The 18,093-nt window shown below is 36.4% G+C and overlaps 1 protein-coding gene across 6 annotated transcripts in view; it reads left to right on the plus strand.

Moving 5' to 3' along the window:
- The first annotated feature begins 1,418 nt into the window (after nucleotides 1-1,418).
- Nucleotides 1,419-18,093, plus strand: part of ANO1 (anoctamin 1) — a 147,313-nt gene continuing 130,638 nt past the window's right edge. For 3 of the 6 annotated variants that reach the window (XM_087951136.1, XM_087951138.1, XM_087951144.1), the window contains exon 1: nucleotides 1,419-1,804. In XM_087951136.1, the coding sequence (XP_087807262.1) occupies nucleotides 1,771-1,804 (34 nt within the window). In that variant the 5' untranslated portion in view covers nucleotides 1,419-1,770. Of the gene's footprint in view, nucleotides 1,805-2,953; nucleotides 3,077-18,093 lie in introns of all 6 variants that reach the window. The other 3 variants (XM_087951137.1, XM_087951139.1, XM_087951145.1) reach the window with 2 other exon arrangements.

Raw genomic sequence — 18,093 nt, forward strand, 5'->3', positions numbered from 1 at the left:
CAGTGGGTTTAAAAAAGGAATGGAAAATGGTGAGCATTTAAAAAAACCTAGAAAACTAAAGCAATCAAAACAGAAATTTCAATGAAATATAAAAGAAGTTCTGAATTACACTTGGATAAGCGGAGCAATGTGTCTCATGAGGAAAGAGATTACAGTAGTTATGGAAATGATGTCATGTGTGTTACCCAAATTCTATTATTGTCATTTACATAATTACAAGACATCATCATGTTACTACCAGATGCCTTTGCAACTGTGTCCTTATGATTGGAATAATTGACTGACAAACTCAAAATGCAGCTTGTCTCAGCAGATGGATCTCTGAAGAAGCAGAAGCATGAAGCAAAGAGCTTTCTTGATATTATAATAACATCAGGCCAGGGTTTTGGACAGAAATCCTGCTCCCTCACTAAAATAAACATTGCAATATTGCAATTGCAATAGCACTTAGACTTATATACCACTTTATAGTGCTTTACAGCCCTCTCTAAGTGGTTTACAGAGTCAGCATATTGCCCCCAACAATCTGGGTCCTCATTTTATGGTACCAACCTCGGAAGGATGGAAGGCTGAGTCAACCTTGAGCCAGTGAGAATTGAACCCCTGGCAACCAGCAGAATTAAAATGCAATATTGCATTTTAACCACTGCACCACCATGGATCTTATATACCACTGAATTGACAGATTTTGAAATAATAGATATTATATAATTATAATTTAAACCTGAGGTGAGCACATGTGGATGATGGTCCCCAGCATCCTGCAGATTGCATTGCCAAACTCTGTGGCATGTCACCTTCCAATAATGATTTCCATTGCTACTGTCCACCTTGCTACTTCTCTTTTCTCCCAGATTAGCTTCTCCAGGGAGCTTAGTCTATGCATAATGCATTCAAAATAGGATCATTTGATACTGGTCATTTGTACCTCAAGTGAGAACTCTGGATTGATTTCTTCAGTGATCTATTTGTTTGTTTGTTTTCTTGGTTGTCCATGTATTCTCAGGACTTTTCTCCAAAAACAAAGCTCAGAAATGTCAGAATTCTTCCTATCCAATTTCTTCTAGACTTTCTAAAAGTCTAAATCACAGGTAATATCATTGCCTACATGAATCTGCTCTTTGTAGGTACATTGAATATTTTCACAGCATTGAATATTTTCCATCCTTGGAAAAAACAGAGGATCAATTTACTACTGCCTTGTCCAAATGATGACCAGGCACTGTATCATGTTCTTTACTCTTTCCAAGTTTCCAAAATCCCTCACCATTAGCCCTGTTGCATGAGGTTCAAATCTGGTACAATCAAAAGACAGAATGAAGTAAATGCTTTGAATGGCAGGCAAGACCAGCATAGGGTTAAAAAGTTATTTCTCCATGTAGCCTAGAGTTACCTTTTCAAACTGGCTAAAGCAATCCATTGCTTGCCACCTGTGACTTGAAAGAGAGTATTCCACAATAAGCAGGTATAGAAAAATCTGTACTTCAACACTGAACTGTAGTGTCTTTCTATTTGCAAGGCTAAAAAATTGTCTAGTTTGTAACCCCGGAACTAAACTTAGGGTTAAAGCAAAGTGAGCTTTCTTTATAAATACTAGCATGTGTCATTGGCCAATTATGATTTTAAGTGTCTCTAATGGTACAAAGGTGTGCTCTGTTCAGAATTTTGAGCCACACCTCTCCTTCATTTTTTAAATATTCAACTTCTGGTGTTTCATTTCTGCAATAATCCCATTTCAGAGAGGATTATTGGAAAGCAACTATTCAATTTATGATTCTGGAGAGCGTATTTTACTCAGTAATAGGTAAGTCAGCAAGACAAGTGACTTATTATTATGCCTTCTGTGAATGAAAGTTGTAGTTTTAAAAAAATCTTGTTTTTGTTTCCTTCTATTTTCGGGTATTTTCCTTTAGTATCACTATCCATTTACAATATTGTCTATGTAAAATCACAGATCATTTACTAGGGGAAAAGAGTATAATTTGTTTTATGGCAAGGTTTTTTTTTTAAGTTTCCTTTGCCATCAACAGAATGCCAGTTTAAAGACCTTGCCACAAAACACTTTAACATATGTGAAAACTAAATACCATGAAAACTGGAGAACCATATGTGTGGATGAGAACTACTGGTTATGAAACTGTTCGTGCAGAATGTCAGGATGCTTTAATATAAATCACTAATCAGATATTGACATTTTATTCAATTGCCCATAATGGGGCATGGAGGTGAGGAGTTACAAGCAGAAATGGGTCATTTTCATGAACAGAAAATATCATAGGAAGGTTTTCATTGCTTTGGTTCTATTGTTATATTTTATTTTATTTTCCTGTGTTGTGCACTCTACCCAGAGTCCTTTGCGGTTGGGATGGGTTACTATTCTGTTAAATATACATAGATACATATATACAGGTATGTATGTATGCATATATATTTAATTCTCTAAAAGCCAGCAGAGTATGTTTCCTCCATGTAAACTTAGCTTTATTAAGCACCAGAGCCTGTAACTGTAGGGACTATTTGAATGCATTCAGATTATTTTAGTAGAAATAACTAACACTATGTCAAAAATAGAAATAATTAAACAACAGGTAACCTTTCCTTCAAAGATATGTATATTGCAGAATAATAAATGCCTGTTTTATTTTACATATGTTGGCCATTTTTAAATTAAATGGAGGCAGCTTTTTTATACAGACTTAGATCTAAATGAAACATAAAAGAAAATAAGGTCACACTAAAAAAGGAAATAACATTTGTTCCATTAAGATCAGAGTGGTAACTCTAAAACAGACATAGAAATGGTTTTTTTCCCCCTGAACCTGTGGCAAGTAACTTCTCTTGTGGCATTCTATATCTTTCTTCAAGATGGTTCTGCTGGTTATATAATTGTGTGAGGATCACTTCTATTAAATTTTAAAAACTGTGCTATTGACATAACTCTCCTCCTCTCAAGGCTACAGATGGAGCATTTTAAAATTGCAAACCACTGGAACTTAAAATACAAAGCATAGGTGCCATCAGCTTCTTTTTACAATTCAAAATTAACAGGAGATGTTTTCTTTTGAAGCGTGTATAGGTAAGTAATGGTCCCATAATTCAATAAGGTAACCTAAATAGTACAAAATACTCTGATGAATAAAATAATCAGTAGCATTAGATTTCTCCTCTCTCTCTCTCTCTCTCTCTCTCTCTCTCTCCACCATCCCAGTAAGCAAGAATTAACCTTCATTTTTCCTTTGAAAGTGTTGAAATAAGGAACAAGCATTCCTCTAAGTGAATGACTTGGGATTTGCAATGTGTTCGATCTTTTCAGAATTAAAATAGATTGCTTGGCCACTTTTAAAAAGCTTCCTTTGATTTTTCACACAGTGTCAAAATTTAAAATATTGATTCTGTTAGGAACAGATGTCTCCTTTGATTTAGAGGCAAACCCTTCTCTCTTTTAAGTTTAGAGTGTACTTAAAAATACAATCCTGTGTGTGCCCACACAAACAAAGTAAGTCTCACATAATTTGGAATAGTGGATAATAAGTGGATAAAATATTGCAGTCGTAAGGAATAACCTGTGGCCCTGTAGGGAATAGAATCTGTGAGAAAAAATGTAACAATGTCAGATAAAAAGTTGCCAATTCCAAATAAATGCAAGGGGAACTGGAAGTAGTTCAATACCTTGCACAGGAGAGCAAAACGTACAAGTAGTTATGTTTAAATTTTTATGTATAGAATTAATTGTCCTAAGAGAGAACAAAACCCGACTCTATTTCTTGGTGCAAAATCAATTTGAGGAAATGGATAGAAAATCCTTAAGGTAATCAGACACCTTACAACTTAAGAAAATAATTGTGGGACCCAGGCAAGAGAGCAAAATAGGGCCACAGCACAACTCCAGAACAATAAATTACAGGATGGCCCTCGGGGTTCATAATAGTACATGTTTTTTTCCAAAGGGAATAAACATATTTTATTAGTAACACTGGAAATAATAAACAGATCCTGTGGTCATCGCCATGTGTAGTCTTGCATCCTTTCACAGGATGAGGCAGAACGTCTGGGATGGTTAGGAAATCATCAAAGTACCGCTGGGACATATGTCACAAACAGGACTGTGCCTGTTTCAGAGCTCCCTCCTTGGTGTTGGTGTGCACATGTGGGAGGTAGAAGTGCTGTTTTCAGTGTGCTGGTGTTTAAAGCGATACAGTGAAATCTGCTGCAGGCACTGGATTTACACTCCTCCCATAGTACCTGTAGGTCTCCCAAATCTATGCCTATTAAAATAGATTTAGGGAAGGGAAAGGGGATTGTGGGAGGTCAAAGTAGCATTCTGGTGGAAACACACGTCTGGCTGTGTAAGACTGGAAACAACCTAAAGCTGTGCAGGAAAGTTAGCCATTGTGAGAACAAGGAGAAGCCCATGGTTTTTCTTTCTTGCTGATTGTAGGGGGCGTGCATAAGCGCACCAACGTGCCTACCGTCCCTGTCCTATTGTTTCTCTTATTCTTTTATTTTTCTTATATGTACCCATTTCATGTATTCACAACTATGTATACACTTATACTTATTATCTTGTAAACAATTGGCAAATCAAATAAATAAATAAAAATAAATAAATAAAATTTTGGAGGTGCAGGGGTTATGACAATGAGATCATGGCATTGATAGAAAAAGCGGGCTCGGCGTTTTTCAGGATTGGAAGCTTTGTTTTGCTGCAGTTCTTGTTTGAATCTCTTTAGTGAATAGGTATATTAATCCTATGGAAAATTTAATGCATCTGCGTAATAGCTTCTTAACTCAGGCTATTATTATATGGCAGTTTGCCTGAGTTTACTCGGCCAATCATGGAAAGCTCCAAGACCTGTAGAAAGAGGGCAGAAATCAAAAGTTTTTAAAAAGGTAGATTGAGATGAACAAAGAAATGTGGGTTGTGTGAATGCACTTAATCTGAATTCTCTTTTGTTCTGTCTTTTGTCCATTCCATTCTTATTGTCCCCTGTAGTGATATCAATCTTTCCTTTCCTTTTTTTTGTTCGTTTCCAAGAAAGTTGGAGAAAATAAGGCTTGTGGGTGTGTTTGTGAGGAATTGCCTAATTGTGAAATGATCCAGATTGGTCAGCAAGACACACATAACTACAACATTTAACACTGAAAAAAACTGCAAATGTGCTAATGTGTCCTAAGCAAAGCAAGAGAGGCTTCTTACATTATATTTGAAATTGTAATTGCAACTTTTAGGGCATTCCATTCTCTTCCTAAAGCAATTTCAAGATGAGCTTTGTTCATCTAAATTTTAGGAATCTCAAAATATTGAGAAGTCCACACTTTGAGCCAATCAGTGTTTGTCTTTTTTTTTTCAACAGACCAATAAGAGAGAGCAGGAAAAATCCTGTCACACATACACCCCCACCCACTCTATCTGGTGGGTTACTATAGATCCTGAAAAAACAGAAATAAAATAAATCGCTAGGCTCTCTCTGCCTTTGACATTTGTAGCTTATATTATGCATCACTGGTTGCTTGTAAAAATGTGGGGGAGGGGAAAAGCTAAGTTCTTGCTAAGGAAAAAAAACCTACACAGCTTACAAAACTGCCTTTCCTCTTAAAATCATCTTGGAAGGTAGGAAGGTGGAATTTATGCACTCATTTCAATTGATATGGCCTCTCATCTTAACATCATAATTCTAGGTAGCGAGCACTGCTTTAAAAACATTAAATAAAAATGACATCCCCATGAAAGCATATCAGCATTTGTATGTTTGCACGCTGTTTGGACAGCTGAAAGGAGGACAGAGAAATACATACAGGCATTAGAAACAGGACATAAAGCTAAGAGCTAGGAAGCTAGATGAGGCAACAGTTGCCCTCATTGGGAAAAGGAAAGAGTCCAAGTTCTACCAAACTGCTGTATTGCAAATGAAAAGACCAGCTGTGCTCTGATTTCACATAAACCAGCAAGGAACCAGAAAAATATAATGGGCTTGGCTCAACACCATTTATAAATAGGAGCTCAGGGGATACTTATCTGATTATGAACTTGATGCAAACAGCTTGCCCAGTAGGGAAGAGCTTTTAGGTACCAAGTGGTGGGTGGATCTTGGACTTATTGCTTAGGTCTCTTAATGATTTCCAGTAGGTCATTACTGGTCTTCTGATTCCCAGTTGTTTAAAAGCTGCAGCAGCAAAATGATTGTACATATAAAGTGATATACCTACCCATCTACATGAAAACATAATGCTGCTGAAATGAATAAAGCTTGGGAGAACTACAAGTAGATGTTTGTTTGGAAGGAATAGAATTTTTTTCAGTTCTAGTATACAAAAATTCCTGGGTAGTGTCTCACGATTCTTGAATTATAAGTGTATATTGTTTGCACAAGTCTCTCCAGTTGAGTGTTGTCAGGGTTGTAGTACAGCAATAACAACAAGGGTTCTTCAATTAACTCATGGTTTCCACTAGTTCCTCCTGCCTGGACATGATGAGGAATATAAGTATAAATAGGGTTATAGCTTTGTATAATATTTATGTAGTATGATAACTTTTGCTTATGCTGTATGCATAATTCAATAATTTTGGAAAGTATACCACAAGTAAAATTTTGCCAATATGTTAATAGTATTATATATACAAAAACAAATTCTGATTGTGCTATGGTATTATCAAGACTATTGGAGTTGGAGTTCAGCAGAAGCACTATGATTACATGGTTAGATCCAATGGCCAGTCTAATTCTCCTGTCTAAGATTGCAGTAATCCTTTTCTGTCTACAAACTGTGCTTTGTGATGGGAGTTAAAGAAATATATGGCAAATACAGCCCTGAAAAACCTAATGATAAAATCCAATCTAAATGAATATACAATCCCATTTCAGAGTTTCTTCTTGAAGTGGCTGGTTTCTACTAGACTAGGAGGAGCATGTGTGAATTTTGTAGGAGAAATTCATTCCATGTATAGAAATGAACACTTAGTTCCTTATTCTTTAGGTAGTTGTGATTACATTCCAGTGGTGGTATTCAAATATTTTTACTACCGGTTCTGTGGGCGTGGCTTGGTATGCGTGGCAGGGGAAGAATACTGTAAAATCTCCAGTCAGAGGTGGTATTTGCCGGTTCTGCTACTGGTTCTCCAGAACTGGTCAGAACCTGCTGAATACCACCTCTGCTACATTCCCCTGCAGACCAATGTGGGTTTGTGTCTATTTGGTTTCATTGGTTACTGGATTGAGAAACTTATTGTGACTTCATTATTTGCTCATATACTTCACATGAAGCATGTAATGTGGATTTTTTTATCAGTTCATATAAAATTAGAGAACAAACCAAAGTCCCCATCACTTTTAATGTTATTGCCTCGTTGACCCCTTTAAAGTGGTAGCCTTAGTAGAAGCATTATCTGATGAAGCTGAGAATAATCAGCTTCTCAATAGCTCCCCCTTGTGTTTCATACAATCCAACGTTTAGCAACTTCTTTCTCTCCAAATCTGGCACTATGACAAGAAATATACAAATATGTATTTATATGTTTGTTTTTATTTTTAAAAAGTGCATATTATAGTCTTTATTAGTGCAGTAGTTCAGTTTTGATTTTGAGGAGGTGCTTTGGAATATGCAAAGGCAAGAAATGCCACACTGCTTACAACTCATTAAAGTTACTACATCATGAAATCCTGGAAATACATGTAGGCTGCTTTACAGAGTCTTAGACAGGTGCCTCATTCATATTTCCATGAAACATTATTCCCAATGATAACTACAGCATTCCACAACCTTATTTCTATGTAGCACAACCTCATTTCTTATGTAGCAAAATTAAAAACACCGTGTTTGTTTGCCAGATTTTGTAAAAGACTGTTTTCACTGAAAATCTCAGTCAGAACTCAAAAACCCATCTCTGCAACACCGTTGCATAGTCAAATATTTTAAAGTCAGTGGTTGTTAAAGATCCTTACATTTCTTTGGAGTAGCAATTCTATTTTGGAGGGGGGAGTTTTATAACCCTGCCCTCCACAAAATGGCTAATCTAAATATCTCTCTCACTGACAGTGGCTCTCAGCTATTTTCAAATCAAAACAAAAATATCAGGAGATGAAATCATGGGACTCCCACATCATGTGTATTTTGGCACTTAACAACGAGTGTGAGAGAAAGCAATTGCATTCTGGCAGGAAGAAAGATCTGCTAGAGATGGTAGAGAGCATAAACTGTTCATTTCACCCTGTCTTTAGAGGATAGATGGATACTCCTTAGAAGGCTCCAATTATGGGACTCAGATATTTACTGTGTAATTCTAAATGACAGAAAGAGCGGGCTTCTTCCACATGTCCCTTCAGAAAATTCTCAGAAGTCTTATTCCAGCTCTTAGCTGCTCTGGGCAGGTGGTGGCCAGGCCTTCTCCATGGTGATGTCCTGATTGTGGAAAACTCTCTCTAAAAATATTCCTCTGTACCCTCTCTGTTGAATTTGAGAATTCTTACTCTTGATGAATATGAAAGATGTGAATGACTGGAAGAGTTTTCATCTTCCTGAATTATTTGTTGTAGTACCTGAGGGTTAATTAACATTTATTACAGTTAATCAACCTCATAAAATGATTCATGTCCCAAAGGAATATATACACATACACAGATGTACTGCAGGACATGAAATATAAAAGGAATAAAAGTTATAAAAATTCACAAACACAGGCTGTACAGATCAAGTTCTTCCAGGGTACAGGAGAGGTATGTGTTTAAATGGGGAGGTGAGAAATCTTAACTATTAGCCTCCGTGTAGTGAGCAGCAAAAACACAAAATTTAGCTACATTGTAGAAGAGTCCGCGTGCTTCTCCATCAAAAGCCATAGCATTTTCTTCTCATCTGTCAGGTTTTGGGACAGCTGCCTAAAACAGACCTTGATTCCTTGCCCAGCATAATTTTCACAGAGTTCTCTTTAACAAGATTCATCAAAATAAATGAAATGGGATTACAAGAATTTCAACAACTAAATTATTTCCCATCTGGAACCAATGTATCTTTGGGCAAAGGCATTCCAATTTTCTTTTTAACAGCCTTCCTATGATCTCATGGGGAGGCAGGTCCCTTCTGTACCAACAGGGAAGCTTGCAGCTGGCTGTTTACATAATGGCAATTCTATCAGTCTGGGAACCAACTCTTACATAACCTGATCTTCCAGAACAGTTTAGCAGCAGGGGACTAACAGCTCTGAACTCTAACCCATGTGGAAAGGGCAGCAGAATAAACCATGGGTGATTCTTAAGGTCACCCAGCCAGCAGGACAAGTTTAGTCCTGAACGAAATCTCACTTCCAGTAACTCTGAAGGCAAGTTATTGAGTCTCACCAAGTAGAATGCTATCTGATATAGCTAGCATAAAGTAATAGTAACATTAATCCCATCCCAAATCTTAAAGGGGAGAAGGGAATGGAACTTGAATAATTATGAGAACTGTTTCAATTCCAAATTAATTCCCACCTCCAATGAAATAAAATATTAAGTTGACCGACTGTGTCTTCTAAGGTCCAATTCAATACCGTTCATCCAATACTGTATCCAGTTGTGTCAAGAAGATGAGAAATCTCAGGTTAGAGATCAGTTTGGACTAGCATTTAAGGTGACAGTCTCAATATGGGACACAGTAGAAGTTATTTCTGGTTCCAATCACACTAAAGAGTTAGAGATGCATACTGAGGAACTCAAAAGTTTGAATTTGATGGCTTTGAGAATGTGTCAGTCTTGATAAGTATACGTCATTCTATTTATTTATTTATATCCTGCCTTTATTATTTCTACAAATAACGCAAGACAGTCAATATATCCAACACACATCCCTCCCCTTATTTTCTCCACAACAATAGCAACAAACTTGTGAGGTGAGTTGGGCTGAGAGAGAATTACTCTGGTTCAAGGTCAACAGTCAGTTTCTATCCTGCTTTCTTAACCAGTAGACCAACTGGACTTGTGGGTGTGAATAGTGATGGGTATATAATTGTTACCTCTGCTGCCAGCAGATACAGAATTGTATTAACAATTTTTTGGATCCCATCAATGACGTTTTGCTTTGTTTCCCTCCAGGAAGCAGAGGACTAGAAAATAATTCTCAGGTATTTGAAGGCCTTAGTTTGTTCTGTGAGATCATTGCTTATTTTCCAGTGATGAGTGTTGCTGGCCAGTCAGTTGGTAAAAGCAAATACTTGTGTTATAGTGTAACTCAACTTTAGTGTTATATGGAATAGAACTATACCATCAGGGCTTGAGTTAGGGAATTTATAAACAATAAATAGAAGGGACAATTGTTATCATATTGATGTATTCTCATTGTGCTCCTTTTCATTGTTTATTTTATTGTTCCTTCTGCTCTGTTTACACTTCCTTTTTGTTGTTGTAAGCTGCCTAGAGGGGTCCCACAGTGAGATATGTGGCAGATAAATTTAACAAATGAATAAATTGCACATCCTTCTTTCTTTTTTCAGTTGGGATTGATGCAGAAATATGTCACAGAATGCATTTAACCTATGTGTGAGTGTTTTTAATTATCCAAACTGGAAACCTTCAATCAATTACAGGTAGTCCTCACAATTGGGATGGGCAGCTCATTCATTAAGTGAAGCGGTCACTAAGTGAAATCACAATGATGCTTATGATCTTATTTCAGCTTTCCTTTGCTTTGTAGAACTGCAAGGGTAGTAAATGCAAGATTGGTTGTAAATTGTCATAACTGGGAACAGTTGCTAAAAGGGGCAATCACTAAATGAGGACAACCTGTAGAGTGGTTAGCTTTGCTAAGAACCCATCTACCCTGGGAATTGAGTAAAAGCCACCTTTAAATCAAGAAAGATGACAACTTGGTTAGATTTTTCCCCCACTAGATGGTGCAGTACTAGATCAAGGTCTATAATAGCTCACCCTGTCCTGAACTCAACCTGGACTTTATTCAGAAACTTGTCTTCAATCATGAGTTGGCCAGCTTGCTGAGAATACTTACAAAACTAACTGGAAACCTGCAGTAGTTCTTGGTTAATGTTCACAAATGAGACTGGCAACTCCATCACTAAGCGGTATGGTCTTTAAAGGAAACACCATGTGATCATGAAGGACTTATGACTTTGTTTCCTTTGTTGTCATTAACATAAAAATTTTGCAATAATTAAGCATGACCTCATGCGACTGCGCCTTGATATTTTATTGCCAGCTTCTCCATTGACTCTGCTTGTTGGAAGCTAGCTATGAAGCATGCCAATGGCAACTATGAGTATGAGATGCTGCAACAGTCGTCAACCCTCATTGGTACCCAAGCTCAATCCTATGATCACAGAGATGCTGTGACAGTTATTAATGCGAGAAACAGCTTTCAAGTTACTTTTTCAACACTGCTACAACTTCACATAGTCACAGGGCAATCATTAAGTGCCTATGTTTGCTTGGCCCTTGACCTTTTTGCTATGAATGACACCTGCTAGTGGCTATGCTATAGCCAGAATAGGCAATGGAATAAGGCTATGCTGTCAGGGACATGGCAGGTCTAATATGTTCTACATTCAAAAGCGTTCCATAGAAACATTACATAGAAGCATTCCTATGCCTGTTTTAGAGTTGCCACAGCCCTTACCTACAGTCATACATACAGTCTTCCCTCATTATCCTAAGCATGTGTATATGATGTATATCTGTACACTCTCATGCAGCCTCTTTTGCCTTTTCTAACAATGTCGATAATATTAGGGGATTGGAACCGTGAGAAAAAATTAACTCTCTGCTCCTGTATGCCATCTTCTCACTTCTTGTGCAAACTGTGTTCTCCCATTCCAGTCTGCCAACAGGTTGTGATTTACTTTGATAAGGTGGTGCAAAGAACAGGTCACTCCTGTATGTGACCCTTTCAAAGTTAACCACACTGCAACGAACTGAATAGCTGAGATATGTGTCTGGGTAACTGTGTCACATTTTCACAACTATGCAGAATTGTATATGATTTAGGATTAAAATGCCATGTTTTTTTTAAGTGAATAAGGAACATATTTACTTATCACTTTTGTGGGTTGTTTTTTTAAAGGCTTTAACTTAACCTACCATCAGGTTGAATTGTGATATTATTGTTTCTTAGTTCTGCTATTTTCTTTTAATGCTGCATTTTTTTAAAAAAAATGTTTGTTTATGTTACATCAATTATCCATTTCTGACTTGTCAGAAATGCCATCAAAATCAATGAGAATGAATTTTAATGACTATTTCAAGGTCCATTACTTAATTATGACCAATTTACTCTGACTCCTGCTCAATGAATTTTGGAAGCAACGTGCTAGGAAAGGCAATATAAAACTAAATAATGTGCATGCAACTTGATGAATTTTTAATAAAGGACTATACCTGTTCCTACTTGGTTAATTGGTCATGTTATTAAATCCTAGCAAGTATCTTTATTTAAATGGCAGCAAAATTTACCAGTAAAGGGTTTTGGTAAACAGCTCAGACATCTGAATTTATCACATTAGAGACCTGTGAAGGCCACGCCTAGCTTGTGGGCTACCAACCTATGGCCAATACAGTCTTTCAGATATTGAACTGTGATCTTATTTTATAGCAGCCTTTTATATAGCAACAATTGTTAGGTACATTTACGTATGAAAAACATCACTTTTGATCATCAATTACATTTCTTTGGGATTTTTAATGCAAATTTAATACAACATTGGACATACTGTTGTAAGGGTGCATTGTCTTGTGTTCTTAAAGCCAAACTAAAGTACATGTATTTGCTGAATATTCATATATTAAAAGGTTCTTACAACTCAAAGGAACTATTAAAGAGAGAAGACAAAAGAATATAGGCATTAAATATTTATTATGCCTGTAAAAATCAATAAAACACTAATAGCTGTTTCTCAGCTGAAATACTTTCCTGAAATCCTGCACATATTCTATATCATCTTACAAAATATCCATATGAATTTATTCTGTTGGGGAAGGATGTCAAATGATGTTTCACCACTATGGTCACGACTATGGTATATACATCAGTGAGGTGGGGAGGAAAAGAAGAAAGTCATAGAGCTAGTGTGGCTGAGATCGTATCAGAAGAAGACCTTTGTTGTAGCTTTTTAAGATGGGTCTCTCTTAGTGTTATTTTAATTCTAACAGCCAGAAGGGCACTTCAAATATTGCGAGTGGAAGCATCTCAATTGCTTTATTTAGATATCAGACATGTCAAGGGAAGTTGGGGATTTACAGATTAGGTTCTAGAAAGAAAAGTTTTAAAAGTTCAAACTGCTGACAAGACAGAGAAGTTAGCCTGCTGAGGATAATATAACCTGACTTGAACCCATACCACAGCCAGGCCATAAAGAAATAAACAAGCAATTACGAATCTTCAGGGTTGAAATTATAAGTGTTCTTCAAAAAGGAAAAGTCCAGTTGATGATTTTAACAATGACACAGACAAGACTGACCACAGAAAACCCATGGAAATTCTCAAACATCCAGGTTATGTTTGTCTCAGAGGTGGTTTTTTCAAAAGGGAACTCAACTTCCTTCACAATAATTTCCTTTCCCTACCACCTCTTTAGCTCCCTCCATGTACCAACACTACCACCAGTGATGGCTTTGGGTTTCTTTTTCCTGATTTCTGTATTCAATGCTTCTGAATAGAACACACATTTCAGATCCATCCCAAATGCTCCTGTATTAGGTTTAAGCCTATATCAGACGTAGTTCAGTCTAGAGAAGGATCACCTGAAACTGGTTGCTCCATGCATGGAACAGTTTGCATAGGGAACAGTTTGCATGTTCCCACTTGGTTTTCCAATTAGATTATATCTCTCTGTTTCTCTCATACATTTTACATTATGAGCTGTTCACCTTTGAAGATATTAGTAAAGAATAAGATTGCAAAATGATAAGAAAGTTATTTCCACCTACTTGGCAGGCAGACAGTGTCTTAGGGTAACCATGAAGAAATTAAGGAGGGTTCCTGAAGGATTATGAGTCAGAAATAGTACTTGAGTCATTGTGCTTTCTTTGTTACTGCTATGGAGATTTCTTTTTAAAAAGAATTGGGTGTGGATCTGACCAAGACACAGTCCTCATTTATAACTCTATCTAAACCACAGATAACCAGAGCTGATTACTAGTTACCTGTGCCTCGCCCACAGAAAAAGCTTCCAGGACATTCTAAAAAAGGACAGCCCTCTGAATATTTTAGGATGACCTCCAAAACTTCTCAGCTGTGTGGCTCCTAAATAATATTTCATTGCTAAGTTGCATTATCATTTTTATTTTTTAGCACCCATTTGTATATATCATTTTATATATAGTGGGTGAAGGAAGGGCCTGGGCCAATACACACAAGCAATACTTTAATCCAAGTAATAAGTTTACATCAATACGTTGAACGATGATTCTAGAAATCTAGGTTTAAATCCATACTCAGCTATGAAGTTTCCTGGATGACTATGAGCTGGTCATTTCCACTATTGATGTGTAAAGATAAAGAGAGAGAGGGAAAAGACCAACATAACATATTGTACTTCTATTAGAATACTTGTATTTTGGATTTTTTTGTATTTTCAACATACAAGTTTATACTGTGGAAAGGGAACTTCACGAAGACAGTAGTGTCACAAAAACAGGAAAAGCCCAAGGGGAACATCAGGTCAGCCATAAAAAAAAAACTTACATAGGAAAAGGAATCAAATAAAAATGGTATTAAAGAATCCCTGTAAATAAAAGCCTAAGTAATTAAGAAAACTAGACAAATAGGAAAAGGAAACAGATAATTTAGAAAACCCTTACAAACACAGGACATACCAAATAAGCAAAACAAACAGACAAAAGACACAAAATATAAATTACAAAAGGGACAGACAGGAGATTGCCACAGAACAAATATGAAAAACTATCTTAAAGCTAAAAGATTAGAGAAAACCAATAATACAATCTGGCCACCCCACGGAGTTTGCCTTCTGCACCCTGCGGAGTTTGCCCTCCGGTGAGAATAAAGACAAACTTAAACAGAATTTGAAACATTAAGCACAAATACAAACATTCACACAAAATCAACTTACAAAGGGAGAAAAGGGTATAAAAAACCAGGGACTTACCATAAGAAGCTAGCTAGCCCAGGAACGCAGACTTCTCGCTGTCCCCCGCCTTCCTGAAAAATAAAAAGAACCAGCTTTCAAGCAGTTGTCTGTATCCTTGTGCCAGAGCTCTCCCAGCGGGAAAATTGAATCCTCGAAAGAATGGCATTTTGGCACCTTTCAATAATACAATGAGGAAAATTTGATTACTAGGGTAGAAAATGAGAATATAACTTACCAGTTCCCAAATAAGGAATTTTCAAACAATAATACAAATATACAAATAACAACAGTTATGACAGAGCATAGGTTTAATGCTTATTTGTCCTAGATAACAATCCAGACAATATTAAGATAACATTTCCCAGTATTTCCCTATTTTTAAGATCGTAAGAGGTAAAGTGCTGTAAGAAAATGTCACAACCTGTGACGTTTCTTATACCATATAAAGTAAACTACTTTTCCAGATGGAAAAGCAAACCAGAAATGCATATATAAAGCTTGGTTTGTTAATGTACTATAAGGCTTACCATGGATGGCAGTTTTCAATTTATGGACAGTACACATTCTTGATGGAATTCCTAATAGACTAATCTAAGAAACTCTTTCAATATACAAGAGATCACAGATGTCTACTGGGTTAAAAAAAAGTCAAGATGGTGACTATGATGGCAAGGTCAAAGCCCTGCCTATTTCTTATGTACATTGTGATGCACAAAACAAAACAAAAAACAGACAGGACTTTGATGGCTGCCATCTTGATTTTGTTTAACATACCTTTCAGACATCCCTAGAAGAGATTAAATGTACTGAACAGCTTATTATAATTTCATGTCAGTGTAATATGTGCTTGAAAAATAATTAATTGTGACTACTGTATTTGATTTGAATACTTACCCATTCTTGTAACTGTTTGTTAATTTTCCAGAACTCTGAACAGAATGATATTAGCACTTCACATTGTACCTTTTAATCACTGTCATTTCTCTTATGGTGATTGGGTGGTTGGGCTTATTATTCTTTGACTCATACAACAAATTTTCAAAAAGTTTGTTTTAGAAAAGTGGTAAGTGGAGAATATCCAGGAAAGGGTAGGTATTCAGTATAGATTATTGTTTCAATAACTTATACCCTGCACTCCAATAATGCAGTACTTTATGTATGCATGTATGTATGTTTGCATGTATGCATGTATTCTTATTTTTTCATATATATGCATTTATCTGAAAACAAATGAAACTTACTTAGATCTTTTCTTGAAGGTGTTTTTATTCATGAGTCCACTAGGATTCTGTGCCCTAAAAAGGTAATAAGTAGCATCCTAAATATAATTCTGTAAAATATATGTTTGTATCCCCCTTAGAATCATCAGTGTATGCCCAATATTCAGATTAATGAGAATGTTTAGGTTAGATTTAACTAATTTATTAATATTTCCCACTATGTAGAAAGCTCAAAGTGATTTCAGTTTGCAGTGGTGCCACATCAAGGAAAAATTATATTTCCTTTTAATTGTAGTGCATAACTTACAACAGCTCATTTAGTGACCATTCAAAGTTACAACACTGAAAAAAGTGACTTATGACCATTTTTCACAGTTTGAAGCATTCCCGTGATCATGTGATCAAAATTCAGATGTTTGGCAACTGATTCATACTTATGACCGCTGCAGTGTCCTGGGGTCTTGTGATCTCCTTTTGCAACCTTCTGACAAGCAAAATCAATGGAGAAGCCAGATTCACTTAACAACCATGTTACTATCTTAACAATGCAGTGATTCATTTAACAACTGTGGCAAGAAAGGTTGTAAAAGGGGGAAAACCTCATTTGAACAAATGTCTCACCTAACAGAAATCTTGGGCTCAGTTGTGGTCGTAAGTCAAGGACTAACTGCATTATGGCCGAACTCAGTACCTACTATTCTCCAAATCTCCAATACAGCTGAAGAGAGGCAAAACGACTAAAGTATGACTAAGGAGACAAGATTATGTTTGGGAATGATGCTTGTACCAATAGAAAGGCAAAACCCGTGCGAGCACATAGGCCCCAATATTTTTTTTTATCAATTTCCCCTTTATGTTACAGTGACCTGTGTTGAGAAGGCCACCCCCAATCTCCAAGGGCAGTTTTTCGGAGCCTGGGTTGGCATAGAATCTTCTGCTTGTGCAGAATTGGTTGGATTAAAAGACCGCCAAAGTCTTTCCAACTCTGTCATTCTGGGTTTTTGTTTTTTGTTATTCTGAAAGGGAAATTGTAAAAGGCCATGTTCTGAAAGAGCAGAACTAAATTCGGAAAAGTCTCGGCCACAATTTAGCTTTAGAAGATTAGCAAAGCTTTGGTTTTGAATTAAAACATTTGTTTTTGAGCACAATGGCTTTTAAAGATTGTTCTTAATAGTTCAGTAAATGATGTAAAAAAGCTTCTCTAAAGTAATTTCATTTATTGTGTATGATATTTTATTTGCCATGCATTCCGTCAGGCAGGGATTTAGGCTGACAAAAGGATCCTTTGCTTTGAAAAGGCAACCTTACTTTTGCCTCAGTTCACTTGTACAAGGAGGGGGAAAAACCCACCCACATACACAAAAGCCAGGATCCAATTTATCATACATCTAGAACATCCTGTACTCAGGCTCTAATAAAGTAAATAATGAGCATTTTGAAAACTTATCTAAATTCATATTTGCACAGTGAACTACACAATTTATAGTAATTGAATGATGAGTGTTAAAATAAAGCTTGACTCATTTACCCTTTTGCAAATATTTTGTCCTCCATATTTTATTGAAAAAATTCTTTAGAATACATCTCATGTATATATTCTTAAGAACTGCCTTTTATATACAATTTTACCAATTACTGTTCCCTTTTAAAGAAAAATGCATCTTAAAAAAACTATGAACATGAAAAATTAACTATATACGAGTTCAAGTCCCATCTTAGCCATGAAAGCCAGGTGGGTGATTCTGGGCCAGTCACTGTCTCTTAGTCCAACTCAGAGGTGTCAAACTCACGTCATCATACTGTCTTCAT

This window comes from Notechis scutatus, chromosome 1, assembly GCF_049901735.1.
Source record: "Notechis scutatus isolate UNSWTSFEM ecotype Mainland chromosome 1, rNotScu1.2, whole genome shotgun sequence".
NCBI lineage: Eukaryota > Metazoa > Chordata > Lepidosauria > Squamata > Elapidae > Notechis > Notechis scutatus.